General features: G+C 40.0%; 1 protein-coding gene across 50 annotated transcripts in view; it reads left to right on the top strand.

Moving 5' to 3' along the window:
- The window catches only part of PBRM1 (polybromo 1), a 153,860-nt gene that overhangs the window by 70,850 nt on the left and 67,274 nt on the right, over positions 1-15,736 (top strand). For all 50 annotated transcript variants that reach the window (XM_064367191.1, XM_064367185.1, XM_064367168.1 and 47 more), the window contains 4 exons: positions 976-1,252; positions 2,784-2,889; positions 9,593-10,235; positions 14,014-14,225. In XM_064367191.1, coding sequence (XP_064223261.1) covers positions 976-1,252; positions 2,784-2,889; positions 9,593-10,235; positions 14,014-14,225 — 1,238 coding nt within the window. The remainder of the gene's footprint in view (positions 1-975; positions 1,253-2,783; positions 2,890-9,592; positions 10,236-14,013; positions 14,226-15,736) is intronic.

Genomic DNA, 15,736 nt, shown 5'->3' with positions numbered 1-15,736 from the left:
TATCTGTCTAGAATTTCTTTATCTGTGTCCTGAGTATATAAGAACAGTTAACCAGAAGTCATATCGGAAGAGCATCTCTTCTAATAATTTACTAGGAAGCTCACCTTGGGCAAGTCATTTACCCTCTTAGAGCCAGTTTTTTCAACAATTAAGAGATAAGACTGTCTGCTCTCTTGGAACCCTTTTGAACTCTGCATCTAATCTATAGTCCTTTATGCTTTGTTCCACACTGCTCAAATCAGTTTCTTAGCATCACAACTCACTGAAGGAATTTGGAGAACAAGACAGGGATTCATGCTCAAGAATAAAAATTTTACTCTAGAAAACTCAGATGAACCTTACCACTTACTCTTTAAAGTAGGTTGGAATTGTGGAATAATGCTGATGGAGAGAGCAAGGACGACCCTGACAGAAAGGTTCATACCCACTATAAAGACACTAGTCTGGCAGACAGTCTCCTTTTGTTTTCAGACAACCAAAATATGCAAGTGTTCTGGATTACTTGTCTTAAGAGATGAAACACTTCTCTTTCTAGGTTTTTTATTTTGTTTTGTTTTTGTGCTCAAAAGTGAGGATATTACTAACAATAGGGAATTACTAGTTTTATTGTACTTCTGCTCTACTCTTCTTTAAAAATATATATATTTCAGTTGGTTATATAATTTCATTTTCTTTTGGTATCAGAGAGGATCTTTGTTTCCAACATTGCATTTCATGAAATATCTATAAAGTTTTTTTGGTATTCATTTGCTGCTCCTGCCAGGATCACTATATTTTAACTATTTTTGAAATTTTTCTAATATTTGCTTATAGCTTCCAGCATGTTTAGTGTGTTTGTAGCATATGTAATAAATAAATTGTAATCGTTATAAAGCACCTGTCCACAAATAATTTGTTTCATTTTATGGTCATCCTTATATTAAGAAAACTGAACCTATTCTCATTTTTCCCTTTTTCTACCTTCCCCCTCAACAGTAAAAAGAACATAAGAAAGCAGCGAATGAAAATCTTATTCAATGTTGTTCTTGAAGCTCGAGAGCCAGGTTCAGGCAGAAGACTTTGTGACCTATTTATGGTTAAACCATCCAAAAAGGACTATCCTGATTATTATAAAATCATCTTGGAGCCAATGGACTTGAAAATAATTGAGCATAACATCCGCAATGACAAATATGCAGGTGAAGAGGGAATGATAGAAGACATGAAGCTGATGTTCCGGAATGCCAGGCACTACAACGAGGAGGGCTCCCAGGTGAGGGGCAGGGGTCCTGAAGTAGGCACATTTTGGGGGATGGAGGTGCTTGTAAAATAATGCATTTTGAGAGACCAGCTCTAGAAGCTTAACGTAGATTATTCTTTTTGGTGACTAGGTTAATACTTTGATTTTTCTTCATTGTTTACAATCAGAGGCAGTACATTATAAAGGTTAAAAGTTCCTACTTTGTAATCTGACATCCTAGATTTGAATTTCATTCTGTCAATCTCTGTGTAAGTAATTTATCCTTCCTGAGCCTCAGTTTCTTCATCTATAAATTAGGACTAATAATAGTACTTGCATTAGGGTTGTTGTAGGCTTTAAAAGAGATAATGTATACTGAGCATTTAGCAGAGTGCGTGGTACTGAATAAGCACTCAAAGGAAAAACCAATAGCATTAAAATCTTTCATCATCATCATTATTTCTATCCTCAACAACCATACTTCTCCAAAGACAACCTATATAGAAAATGGTATAATTATATAAAAACCAGCATGATAGTCTCATAAATGCACCCCTAAATAATTGATTTAATTGATTGATTTGATTTTACTATGAAGCATCTTGTTTAGTTCTTTATCAGCATAACTAAGATACAGTCTCCCTTCTTTGAAACATTTTTATTTGGTATCTTTTTATCCACTTTACATCTCCCAGAAATAACATAAAATTTTCAAGTCATTTGTTTCCCTCTGCAGTTACATTTGATTATAAAATAAAGTATGCATTGAGGACGCTTATAGATCCAAAAAAATGGTTCTATCTTAGGGGTTTACACAGTCCTCAGTGTCATTGGCCACTGTATCACTTGTCTATCACTGGTAGAAGAAAAAGCCACCTTTAAGAGAGGTGGCCAAACAAGAGAGGTCACTTATTCCCTCAGCTCCTCTGCTTTGGTGGGTGGCCAAGGGAGGACATAGCCTCTGCTGGGGAGGTAAGAGGAGGGAACTTATGATCCCGTCTCTACTAAAAGGTCATGAGGTGAGTAACCTTGTTCTTGACTACATATTACCACTCTTGGCTCAGTCCTCAGAGAGAGATCCCTAAGCAAGGTTAATTTTTTTGTTCATAGATTTAAGTTTCAGACTGTGAACTCAGATTTGGGATTTAAGATATTGAGATATTGCTCTCCAACTATCAGATATTTTTAGTTTCTAATTTCCATTGGGCTAAGTCTGCTACCTTGAGTGTCCAGTGGAAAATAAAGGTTTTTGAAGAACACAACACATGTAAATGTGTTTCAGGACTTCTATTAAAACCTGCAGTGATTCTACTACAGTGGTTCTCAAACGTTAACATGCATGTCTGCACATTAGAATCACCCAGGAAGCTTAAAAATAAACCAGTTAAGGCCTAGGCTTTCCCACAGATACAGTGATTTTTATTGCTCTGTTGTGAGCCTGTTTTGGGTTCTCTTTAAACTCCCAACTATCCTAAATTGTCTTTTCAAAATTTCTTTATGGATGCATTTTATACCTTAATACAAAGTTTTTAGAAAATAATTTAAATATATATTTGGAATGTAGGTATACAATGATGCACATATCCTGGAGAAGTTACTCAAGGAGAAAAGGAAAGAGCTGGGCCCACTACCAGATGATGATGACATGGCTTCTCCCAAACTCAAGCTGAGTAAGGCAGCCTCAAACTTTTTTATTTAGTTTAGTTTATCAAGGAGAGATGCTGATTTTTCTGAAATAATATTTAATTAAATGATTAATATATTTGAACTCACTGTACTCCAGCATGGAGTCTCTTTCTTCTTGTCAAGCACTCTTGTTTACTGTATTTTAAGTAGCTAAGCTGTGATAAGCATGTGGGGAGTAAAATATGATGTTAGAGGTTTTGTTTACTTTCTTAAATGCAGTGGACATTTTGTAAATTTTAAATAGAATAGATTTTTTTCTCTACATATAATGCTTTAAGAGTATAATAGCAGATTTTTTTTTTTTTTTTTTTTGAGATGGAGTTTCGCTCTTGTTTACGCAGGCTGGAGTGCAATGGCACGATCTCGGCTCACCGCAACCTCCGCCTCCTGGGTTCAGGCAATTCTCCTGCCTCAGCCTCCTGAGTAGCTGGGATTACAGGCACGTGCCACCATGCCCAGCTAATTTTTTGTATTTTTAGTAGAGACAGGATTTCACCATGTTGACCAGGATGGTCTCAATCTCTTGACCTCGTGATCCACCCGCCTCGGCCTCCCAAAGTGCTGGGATTACAGGTGTGAGTCACTGCGCCCGGCCCCATAGTAGCAGATTTTTTTTTCTTGGTATGAGTGTCTGACAATTACTAGAATTAAAAATGAATCCCAGCAGTTCCAACTGGACAGAATTTGAGGACTTAGAGATGTCTAGCTACTGTACTGTACTCAGCTGTCATTTGAGTGTAGTCTGTGGTTGGTTGTTTTATTAAAAGTTGTAAGGGAAGGTCAGGGACAGTGACTCATGCCTGTAATCCCAGCACTTTGAGAACCTGAGGTGGGCAGATCACTTGAGGTCAGGAGTTCAAGACCAGCCTGGCCAACATGGTAAATCCCCGTCTCTACTAAAAATACAAAAATAAGCTGGGCATGGTGGCACACAACTGTAATCCCAGCTACTCGGGAGGCTGAGGCAGGAGAATTGCTTGAACCCAGAAGGCAGAGGTTGCAGTGAGCCAAGATCACACCACTGCACTCCAGCATGGGTGACTCTGTCTGTCTTAAGAAAAAAAAAAAAGAAAGAAAAAAGAAAAAGATTGGAAGAGAAGACAGCAGAAGTCATTAATACCATTAGATAATGGTTACTGCCTTCTTTAAAATATGTGAATAAAATAGATACCAAGCAATTTGGATAATGATATTCATTAGAGCAATATTTGCTGAAAAGGGGGATAACAAACACACTAGCTTTTGGTTTGTGTTTTTGTTTTGAGAGAATCTCGTTCTGTCACCCAAGCTAGAGTGCAATGGCATGATCTTTACTCACTGCAACCTCTGCCTCCCAGGTTGAAGTGATCCTTTCCCTCAGCCTCCCAAGTAACTGGGACTACAGGTGTATGCTAGCATGTCCAGCTAATTTTTTATATTTTTAGTAGAAATGGAGTTTCACTGTGTTGGCCCAGCTGCTCTCAAAACTCCTGACCGCAAGTGATCTGCCTGCCTCAGCCTCCCAAAGTGCTGGAAGTACAGGCATGAGCCACCCTGCCTGGCCCAGACTAGCTTTTTTTTTTTTTTTTTAACTGAAATGACTATAAATTAAATTTGTTACTAGATTTAGATTTGGGTGTGATTTACTGCTTAGTGATGAATCCTTCTTTTTTTTTCAAATGGAGTCTTGCTCTATCACCAGGCTGGAGTGCAGTGGCATGACCTCGACCCACTGCAACCTCTGCCTCTCAGTTCAAGCGATTCCCCTGCCTCAGCCTCCCAAGTAGCTGGGACTACAGGCACATGCCACCATGCCCAGCTAATTTTTTGTATTTTAGTAGAGACAGAGTTTCACCATGTTGGCCAGGATGGTCTTAATCTCCTGATCCCGTGATCCGCCAGCCTTGGCCTCCCAAAGTGCTGGGATTACAGGTGTGAGCCACCACGCCTGGCCAAATCCTTCTTGTTAAGGCATTTATCTTTTCATGGAATTGTAAAAGCATACAGAAGGTTTGCAGAAATGTAAAACTTTCATTCCACTTTATAGGAACACAGTACCTTTTAACTAGAATTGATTTCATAAGAGACTAATAACAGTTTAACAATGACTATATAAATGCACATTTAAATAAATAAATTCACATATGCATTTTTCAAAGTTCAGGATAAAAGCTTTTTTTTTTTTAATTTTTCAGTTTTTTTGAGACGGAGTCTCACTCTGTTGCCTAGGCTGGAGTGCAGTGGCAAGATCTCAGCTCGTTGCAATCTCCACCTCCTGGGTTGAGGCGATTCTTCTGCCTCAGCCTCCGGAGTAGCTGGGACTATAGGTGCGTACACCACGCCCAGCTAATTTTTTTGTATTTTTAGTAGAGACAGGGTTTTACCATCTTGATCAGGCTGATCTCAAACTCCTGACCTTGTGATCCACCCACCTTGGCCTCCCAAAGTGCTAATATTATAGGCGTGAGCCACCATGCCTGGCCAAAAGGGCTTTTTAATGTGGAATGTTAATTTCCTTTTTTATTTCTTCTGTTTGTTTTAAATTAATAGAGTCAGGGTCTCCCGTATTGACCAGACTGGTCTTGAACTCCTGGGCTCAAGTGATCCTCCTGCCTCTGCCTTCTAAAGTGTTAGGATTACAGGTGTGAGCCATCATGCCTGGCCTCCTTTTTATTTCTCTATGTTTTTTAATGAAAAAGTTCAAACATATATAAATGTAAAGTACAGTGGCCAGGGGCGGTGGCTCACTTCTGTAATTCCAGCACTTTGGAAGGCCAAGGCAGAAGGATCACTTCAGCCCAGGAGTTTGAGACCAGCCTGGGCAACATAGGGAGACCCTGTCTCTACAAAAAAATATAAAAAATTATCCAGGCATGATGGCACATGTATGTGCCTATGGTCCTAGCTACTTGGGAGGCTTAAGTGGGAGGATTGCTTGAGCCCGGGAGTCAAGGCTGCAGTGAACCCTGATCATGCCACTGTACTCCAGCATGGGCAACAGAGCTAGACCCTGCCTCCAAAAATAAAAGAATAGTACGATGAACCCCTGTATATGCTTACTACTGATTATTTGTCAAAATCGTGACACACTTTCCTATCCCCTTTTTCTTCTTTTTTTCCTAAATTATTTTGAAGCAAATCCAACCGTGTCATTTTACGTCTACATAGTTCAATATGCATCTCTAATATATGCAGATATCTACCACTTTGTCTTTGAGGATAAAACAAATAAAAATAAAATAAAATATGCAGACTTTTCATAAATAACATTGAAGTAATTGTCACACCTAACAAAATTAACAGTAGTTTCTTGGTTTCATCTAATACGTGATAAATTGTCAAGTTCTACTGATTGTCTCACAAATATATTTTTATAGTTGATTAGTTGATTACTTCAAATCAGGCTCTCAGTAAGTTCTATTTAATACATTTGATTATTATATATATTTTTTTCTTTTTGAGACAGAGTCTCACTCTGTTGCCCAGGCTGGAGTGCAGTGGTGCAATCTTGGCTCACTGCAACCTCCACCTCCCAGGTTCAAGTGATTATCTTGCCTCAGCCTCCTGAGTATCTGGGACTACAGGTGCCCACTACCACACCCAGCTAATTTTTGTATTTTTAGTAGAGACCGGGTTTCACCATGTTGGCCAGGCTGGTCTCAAATTCCTGACCTCAAATGATCCGCCCGCCTTGGCCTCCCAAAGTGCTGGGATTACAGGTGTGAACCACTGTGCCCAGTTGATTATTATACTTTTTTTTATTTTTGAGATGGAGTCTCACTCTGTTGCCCAGGCTGGAGTGCCATGGTGTGACCTCAGCTCACTGCAGACTCCACCTCCCAGGTTCCAGCTGTTCTCCCCGCTCATCCTCCTAGGTAGCTGGGACTACAGGCACGTGCCACCATGCCCGGCTAATGTTTTTTGTATTTTTAGTAGACATGGGGTTTCACCATGTTGCGCGGGCTGTTCTCAAACTCCTGACCTCAAGTGATCTACCCGCCTCGGCCTCCCAAAGTGCTAGGATTACAGGCGTGAACCCCTGGGCCTGGCGGATTATTATACTCTTAAACCCATGATCTAGAGCAGTGTCCTTCCTTTTCTTTCCACATGCCAAACTCATTGAAGAAATCAGGTTACTTTTCTGTACAGTGTCCCAAGTTCTAGCTTAGACAGGCTTGCTTCCTTGTGATGTCTGTAACTTTTTTCTTTGTTTCACTTATTTTTTATAAATGCAAGTTAACTTCAAAGGTATGATTAGATTAAGTTTGAGCTTGATGGTGCTTATGATACTTCATAAGGGGTTCACTGCCGTTATGTTGTACCATGTCTTGAGGCAGTGTCTGGTTAAAGTAGAATCTAGATAAAGTCCACATATTACAACTGATTGATATTCCTTTTTTTTTTTTTGAGACAGAGTCTTGCTGTCACCCAGGCTGGAGTCAGTGGCACGATCTCGGTTCACTACAACCTCCTCCTCCCAGGTTCAAGCGATTCTCCTGCCTTAGCCTCCCGAGTAGCTGGGACTACAGGCATGCACCACCACGCCTGGCTAATTTTTTTTTGTATTTTTAGTGGAGACAGGGTTTCATCATATTGGCCAGGCTGGTCTCTAACTCCTGACCTTGTGATCCGCCCACCTCAACCTCCCAAAGTGCTTGGATTACAGGCATGAGCCACTGTGCCTGGCCCAATACTAACTCCCCTCCATATCTCTCTTTTTCTACCCCTTACCATTTATCTGTTGAAGAAATTAGGTTTGTCCTGTAGTTTCCCATAGTCTGGGTTTTGCTAATTGCATTCACATGTTTTGTGTGTGTCTGTTTGTGTGTGTGTGTGTGTGTGTGTGTGTGTGTGTGTGTGTGTGTGTGTTCTGGAGACAGGGTCTCACTCTGTCACCCAGGCTGGAGTGTAGTGGCACAATCTCGGCTCATTGCCACCTCCCCCTCCCAACTGAGGCAGTCCCGCACTTTAGCCTTCCGAGTAGCTGGGACTACAGATATACGCCACCACGTCCAGCTCATTTTTTTGTATTTTTAGTAAAGACAGTTTTGCCATGTTGCCAGACTGGGGTCAAGCGATCCATCCACCTTGGCCTCCCACAGTGCCGTATTACAGGCGTGAGCCACCGCACCCAGCCCACTACGTTGTACTTTAATGTGTACCTCGGTCCTTTGTCTCTCCTATAAATTGGTAGTTGGAGCTAGAGGCTTGATCAGATTTAGGTCTGATCCCCTATCTTCTCCCTTTGGCAGAAAAAGTGACTTCATAGGTAATATATGGTCTTCCATCAGGTACATGTGAAATGTATTTGTCTTTCTGTTAACAGGTGTTGTTGCGTACTTCATTAATTATTAATTCATGAAAAGGGTATAAAATTGTGATAGTTTTTAATTTTATTCCTTACTTATTAGCTGGAATACTTCTATATAGAAGAACTTTGCCTTATCTAATATTTGATTACCCAGTGGTAGGTACAGTGTCGTCTGTGTGTCTTGCTTTTTGAAAGGATGAAAGCTTATTTTTGTTTTGTTTTCCCCTTTATTTACAAGTTTTCAAAATAATGCATTGGTTTACTAACATCCTTCAATATTTACCCACTTTGTTGTTTGTTTTTATGTATTGTTAAGCACTACCAGTCTTAAACATATGACTGAATTGTAATTGAAGTTATTGTCCTTATTGATACTCAGGCTGGTTCCTATATTCTTTTTTTTTTTTTTTTTTCTGAGACAGAGTCTTGCTCTGTTGCTCAGGCTGGAGTGTAATGACGTGATGTCATTTCACTGCAGCCTCCACTGCCTGGCTTCCAGCAATTCTTCTGTCTCAGCCTCCCAAGTAGCTGGGATTACATGTGCCCACCACCATGCCCAGATAATTTTTTGTACTTTTAATGAGACAGGGTTTCGCCATGTTGGCCAGGCTGGTTGAACTCCTGACCTCAGATGATCCACCCACCTCAGCCTCCCAAAGTGCTGGGATTACAGGTGTGAGCCGCCACACCCAGCCAGTTCCTATATTCTTTTGACATGAAGTCATGGTAAGAAGTTATTCAGATTCTTTACTGTCTAGTGTTTGGAGACATACCAGACTGAGAATCAGCCATTTGCCAAGGAGCCCTACCTTCCTACCTTTTACATATTTTTGCTAAAATGTGAGTGCTTCTCAATATTAGTATTTGGAATTAGTATTTAAAACTAGTGTATGCAGTACAGCTACCGAGGTAGTTAGTGTTTCTAGGATTTTTAGTGGACAGAGCTAGGAGATTTGTGTGTGTATGTTTGTTTATGTTTAAAGATAAAATATATCATAAGTTCATAGTGTTACTTTCAATTGAGATTAAAGGCCTCAAGGTAATTAGTAATGTCTTATGTTTTAACATGTGTTATCTCTTATCTCATGTTGAAAATCTCAATTCTCAGGGATACTAGAGGTGATAAAATGTCACATAGCTACTCGTTTGCTTTATTCCTCCTTATTCACAGCTTTCTCAACCTTACAGTACTTGGTCTCCCATGAAAAATATGATTACTTAAAACAGTTAAAAAATTTTTTTAGTTATTTTTTTCTGCAGATTATATTTCACTATAGACATACTAATTGCTGGGTTTTACAAATTACCTGCAATAGTCTCTTTTGGTTATGCTACCATCTATATGCAAATTTAGGTTCATTTACTTTATTCATTTAACATTAAATCTCTCTCTTTAGGTAGGAAGAGTGGCATTTCTCCTAAAAAATCAAAATACATGACTCCAATGCAGCAGAAACTCAATGAGGTCTATGAAGCTGTAAAGAACTATACTGATAAAAGGGGTCGCCGCCTCAGTGCCATATTTCTGAGGCTTCCCTCCAGATCTGAGTTGCCTGACTACTATCTGACTATTAAAAAGCCCATGGACATGGAAAAAATTCGAAGTCACATGATGGCAAACAAGTACCAAGATATTGACTCTATGGTTGAGGACTTTGTCATGATGTTTAATAATGCCTGTACATACAATGAGCCTGAATCTTTGATCTACAAAGATGCTCTTGTCCTACACAAAGTCCTGCTTGAAACACGCAGAGACCTGGAAGGAGATGAGGATTCTCATGTCCCAAATGTGACTTTGCTGATTCAAGAGCTTATCCACAATCTTTTTGTGTCAGTCATGAGTCATCAGGATGATGAGGGAAGATGCTACAGCGATTCTTTAGCAGAAATACCTGCTGTGGATCCCAACTTTCCTAACAAACCACCCCTTACGTTTGACATAATTAGGAAGAATGTTGAAAATAATCGCTACCGACGGCTTGATTTATTTCAAGAACATATGTTTGAAGTATTGGAAAGGGCAAGAAGGATGAATCGGTATGTTTTCAAAGCCATTTTCATTTTGAAGATGTGTGCTGTTTAATACAAAACAGACGAAAGAATATTGCTTTGATGTATTATGTCCACTTATGTACATGATTATAGTTGGTAGCATGCTATTCTGAATACTGATTAGCCAAAACTTCTTAAGAGTGAGTATATTCTATGGGGAAGAGAAGACACGCTACTAAGTCATCTAGATTATGGCCAATGAGGAGGAAGAGAAAATTGAAGATCTCTTGAAAAGCATAAATTTAAAATACAGCCTGTCACAGAATGCGTTTTTTAAAAAGATAAATGTTTATAATTTGAAATAGGAGTTGGAAATAGTAACAGCATTTTAGCATTTTTCTTACAGGGTTTGGCTTCAGTCCACGAATCCTTTAAATAAAATAGCTCTAAGGCATTGAACTGAGGTTAGACTGATAGAAATTTAATCACCATTTTAAGTACTTCATGGGGCTTTTTTTTTTTTTTTTTTTGAGACAGAGTCTCAACTGTGTCACCCAGACTGGAGGACAGTGGCATGATCTCGGCTCACTGCATCCTGCACCTCCCAAATCCAAGCGATTCTCCTGCCTCAGCCTCCTAAGTAGCTGGGATTACAGGCACGTGCCACCACGCCTGGCTAATTTTTGTATTTTTGCTAGAGATGGGGTTTCACCATGTTGGTCAGACTGGTCTCGAACTCCTGAGCTCGTGATCCACCCGCCTTGGTCTCTTAAAGTGCTGGGATTACAGACGTGAGCCATGCCCACCCTAGCTTTTTTTTTTTAATCTCAGATTTCTCACTTTAAGAGCTTGCTGAAGACATTAAATGTTCTAAAAGAAGCAGTCAAATTTAGATTTACATTAAATTTAAATTTCCTTCTAATTTTGATCTACAGTGCCTCATACCTGTAATCCCAGCACTTTGGGAGCCCAAGGTGAGAGTATGGCTTGCACTCAGGAGTGCCATATGAGTCTGGGCAACGTAGCAAGACCTTCCTTATCTCTACTTAAAATAAAATTTTTAAAATCAGTCAAGCTTGGTGGCATGTGCCTGTGGTCCCAGCTACTTGAAAGGCTAAAGTGGGAGGATTGCTTGAGCCAGGAGATTGAGGCTGCAGTGAGCCATGATCATGCCACTGTACTCCAGCCTGGGTAACAGAGTGAGACCCTGTCTCAAGAAGAAAAAAAAAGTATTTCATGGGTGTCTTCCCTTGGTGAGTTTTATTTTTATTGCTTTCCTACAAGTACTAACATTTCTATGACCCCAAAATATATTTAAAACCTTTCTAAGGCTGGGCACAGTGGCTCACGCCTATAATCCCAGCACTTTGAAAGGTCACGGCAGGCAGATCACCTGACATCAGGAGTTTGAGACCAGCTTGGCCAACATGGTAAAGCCCCATTTCTACTAAAAGTATAAAAATTAGCCAGGTGTGGTGGTGGGTGCCTGTAATCCCAGCTGCTTGGGAGGCTAAGGCAGGAGAATCGTTTGAACCTGGGAGGCAGAGGTTGCAGTGAGCTGAGATTGCACCACTGTACTCCAGCCTGGGCAACAAGAGCGAAACTCGTCTCAAAAAAAAGAAAAGACCCAGCTCAATGGCTCACGCCTGTAATCCCAGCACTTTGGGAGGCCAAGGCTGGCAGATCACGAGGCCAACAGATCGAGACCAGCCTGGTCAACATGGTGAAACCCTGTCTCTACTAAAAATTAGCCAGGCATGGTGGTGTGCACCTGTAGTCCCAGCTATTCAGAAGGCTGAGGCAGGAGAATCGCTTGAACCCAGGTGGTGGAGGTTACAGTGAGCCAAGATCATGCCACTGTACTCTAGCCTGGCAACTCCAGCCTTGCTTCTTGAAGAAGCAAGACTTCATCTTTAAAAAAAAAAAAAAGAAAACCCTTTCCAGAAACACCATTTAGGTTATTGATAGTGTCTTTTAATTGTTTGCCAGTTCACCTTTGCTGATGGGGAGTGGCATCCTGGGGACCTCTCTGAAGTTTGATGCTCTAGTGGCATATATCAACAGGCGGCTAACTTGGCCACACTCCTCTGACCAGAGTGTCTCTGTAACTGCTAAGACCTTTGTGGTTAGTTTTGTGAATACGGTTTTAGACTCTGGTATTCTTACTTAATAGAATTCTATTTAAGCCAGCTAGGTGTGGTGGCTCACACCTGTAATTTAAGCACTTTGGAAGGCTGAAGCGGGAGGATCACTCAAGGCCAGGAGCTCAAGACCAGCCTGGGCAACATAGGGAGGAACCTGTCTCTACAAAAATATTAAAAATTAGCCAGCTTGAGCCCAAGAAGTTGAAGCTATGGTGAGCTGTGATTACGCCACTGCACTCCAGTCTGGGTGACAGAGCAAGACCTGGTCTCAAAAAAAAAAAAACAACACACAATTACATGTAAACCTTCCTCAGACCACAGTGGACTAGAAATAGTAATAAAATTTCTTCCAGTCTAAATTCTAAAGTTTATATTGCCAACTCCCTGCATTTTATTTATTGTTTTGTTTTGTTTTGTTTTTTTGAGACAGAGTCTCATTCTGTTGCCCAGGCTAGAGTCCAGTGGCACGATCTTGCTTCACTGCAACCTCCACCTCCTGAGTTCAAGCGATTCTCCTGCCTCAGCCTCTTGAGTAGCTGTGATTACATGGGTGCACCACCACACCTGGCTAATTTTTGTATTTTTAGTAGAGATGAGGTTTTACCATTTTTGTCAGACTGGTCTTGAACTCCTGACATCAAGTGATCCACCTGCCTTGGCCTCCCAAAGTCCTAGGATTACAGGCATGAACCACCACACCTGGCCTATTTATTGATTTTTTTTTTTTTTTTTTTTTTTTTTTGAGAGACAAGGTCTTGCTCTGTTACCCAGGGTGGAATGCAGTGGTGCCATCATAACTTACTGCACCCTTGAACTCCTGGGCTCAAGCAACCCTCCCACCTCAGCCTCTCAGATAGCTAGGACTACAGGTGTGTACCCGCATGCCCGGCTAATTTTTTGTTGAGACAGTGTCTTGCTGTGTTGCTTAGGCTAATCTCAAACTCCTGGCCTTAAACAGTCCTCCCACCTCAGCCTCCCAAAGCATTGGGATTATAGGTATGAGTCACCATGCCTGACCCCTTATTTCATAAATGAGGAAAGAGACTCAAATGTTCTGGATATGACATAGATAATCTTTTTTCCGTCTTTCATTATGTTGCCTTTGCCTGTTCTCCAGAATTACACAGTTATTTCTGGGAAATTAAAATGAACACTTAAATCTAAGGCCTGTAACCATTATAGAATGCCTTCATGGCTTTGCTTTAGGTTCACATATTCACAGGCTCTCACTAGCCTAGATAGATAAAGCCTATTATGTAATAATATGCTTGTCTGCTATTAAGAGAAAGTAAAAATCCAAAGAATAGATAAAAGTAAGTGTTGAACATGTTGTGGAGCGTTGGTACAATTCTTGGTTCTGGCAGCCACCTTTCCCTGCCAGAATCAGTTGATGCATGTGCCATGTATCTCCAAGGGAAAATATGTGAGGCCTTTCCTTTTACATGAGCTGTACAAGAAGTGAGCCTTGAAGTAAAGGAAAATGGTGGGTATGAGACTTAACCATGGTAAAATGACACTTTGGATTTTGTTCTAACAAACTTCAGAAAGATACCCTTTATAGATCTGTACAGAAATACCATTATATCAATTAAAGAAGCATTTAATAGAATTTAACATATAATTGACATGTTTAAAAGAAACAGCTTTTGTGTCAGTGGATACTCTTGATACCGTTATAGGACAGATTCAGAAATATATGAAGATGCGGTAGAACTTCAGCAGTTTTTTATTAAAATTCGTGATGAACTCTGCAAAAATGGAGAGATTCTTCTTTCACCAGCACTCAGCTATACCACAAAACATTTGCATAATGATGTGGAGAAAGAGAAAAAGGAAAAATTGCCAAAAGAAATAGAGGAAGATAAACTAAAAAGAGAAGAAGAAAAAAGAGGTTGGTTTCTTTTCATTTTATTGAATATGAAGAAATATGCTGTCTTCTAGCTGTTCTCTTAATTAGCTGTGGAAAAGAGTCCTGTTTGTATGAATGAAAACTCAGGGTATTGACTATTTTTAAGTGGATACGATGAGATGGAAATGTTTTTATAGTTGTCAATTTGGTCATCAGACCTAGGAAAGATTGAAAGTTACCTGGGACACAGCTGTTATCCTAGTATTACAGGAAAATAATCAGTTGATTCACAAGTGTGGGGACTTAATGCCACTTTATATTATTGGTAGATCAAAACCTAAGGAGGCCAGCTGGAACTAGAAACCATTTTCAACAGTGAGTCCATCAAGTTTTTGCCATATCATACAGTAGCATTGCTTTCCTCATAGATACTTTGGGCCAGACAAGTAGATGACGTTTTGGTTGAATCACATACTTAGAGAAAAGTTTTGTTTTAATTGTATCAAACTATAAAATGTTACTTTGGGTCACTTGCCATAATTTAGAAATATTTTGATAACAGGACCTTATTACAAATTGGATTATTTCTGATGCAGTTCAAGTTCACATAGATTCCTAGAATATGTGACTTTTAAGTTATGTTAGTGTTTGCCATCAAATCTCCTCCATAGATTTTTTTTCCCTTTGGCAAGAAAACAAAATAGATTGATTTGAAGCAAATTCTTATAAGTGATAACATACTCAAAAAAGAAGTGAAAGAAACATGGTTGGTGAGAATAGTAATTTTGCCAGCATAGAACTAACTGCAAAACCAGCAGCTTTGCCACCAGAGGAGATACATTCATTCAGGAAGATAGTGAGTATATATGTGTGGAGTTTAGGAGAGGGAGGAATCTGACTTTGCCAGCTAAAAGTGGTTGATGCAGAACTGCATGGAGTAAAGCTGCAACTTTGATGGCCCGAGGTGATAATCCAAGTTAAAGAATATTCTCAAAATTAGATGTCTATAAAAGGACTGAGATAAGCTCTCCACACATTCCCAGCCAACTGGAAAACTATACATGCTGTGGGGGAAGATGCAAAAGAACCTGGTGAAAAGCAGAAGTCCAAGGGGTACTTGAAAATTGGGTGCAACTTTGAGTTCATCCCCCAACTATGCACAGATCTATCAGCAGATGGTACATGCTTATGAGCTTGAGGTAGTTAAGTACAGCCTTCACCTAAGTCATTGGCTGTAGAGAGAGAGTAGCAACCCCTAGTGTCAAGTTGCTTAGTAGACCTATAATGGGAGCTCCAGAGGAGGGAAGAGAAAGGGGGAGAAAAAAGATTTGAAGACATAATAGCTGAAAACCTCTCAAATTTGATGAAATACATTAATCTACAGCTCCACGTAAGAGAAACACAAAGAGAATCCTATTTAGATACATCATAATCAAACTGTTGACAATCTTGAAAGCAGCAACTGATTCATCACCTACATTATCTGCACATCCCATCCAGGGGCCTGGGGATTGTCCAACCCAACTGACAACCAATGATAGCTGAGCACTTTT

This window comes from Aotus nancymaae, unplaced genomic scaffold (genome assembly GCF_030222135.1).
Source record: "Aotus nancymaae isolate 86718 unplaced genomic scaffold, 86718_ANA_hifiasm-v0.15.2.pri h1tg000067l, whole genome shotgun sequence".
In the NCBI taxonomy this organism is placed as follows: domain Eukaryota; kingdom Metazoa; phylum Chordata; class Mammalia; order Primates; family Aotidae; genus Aotus; species Aotus nancymaae.
This window is presented reverse-complemented; position numbering and strand designations above follow the sequence as displayed.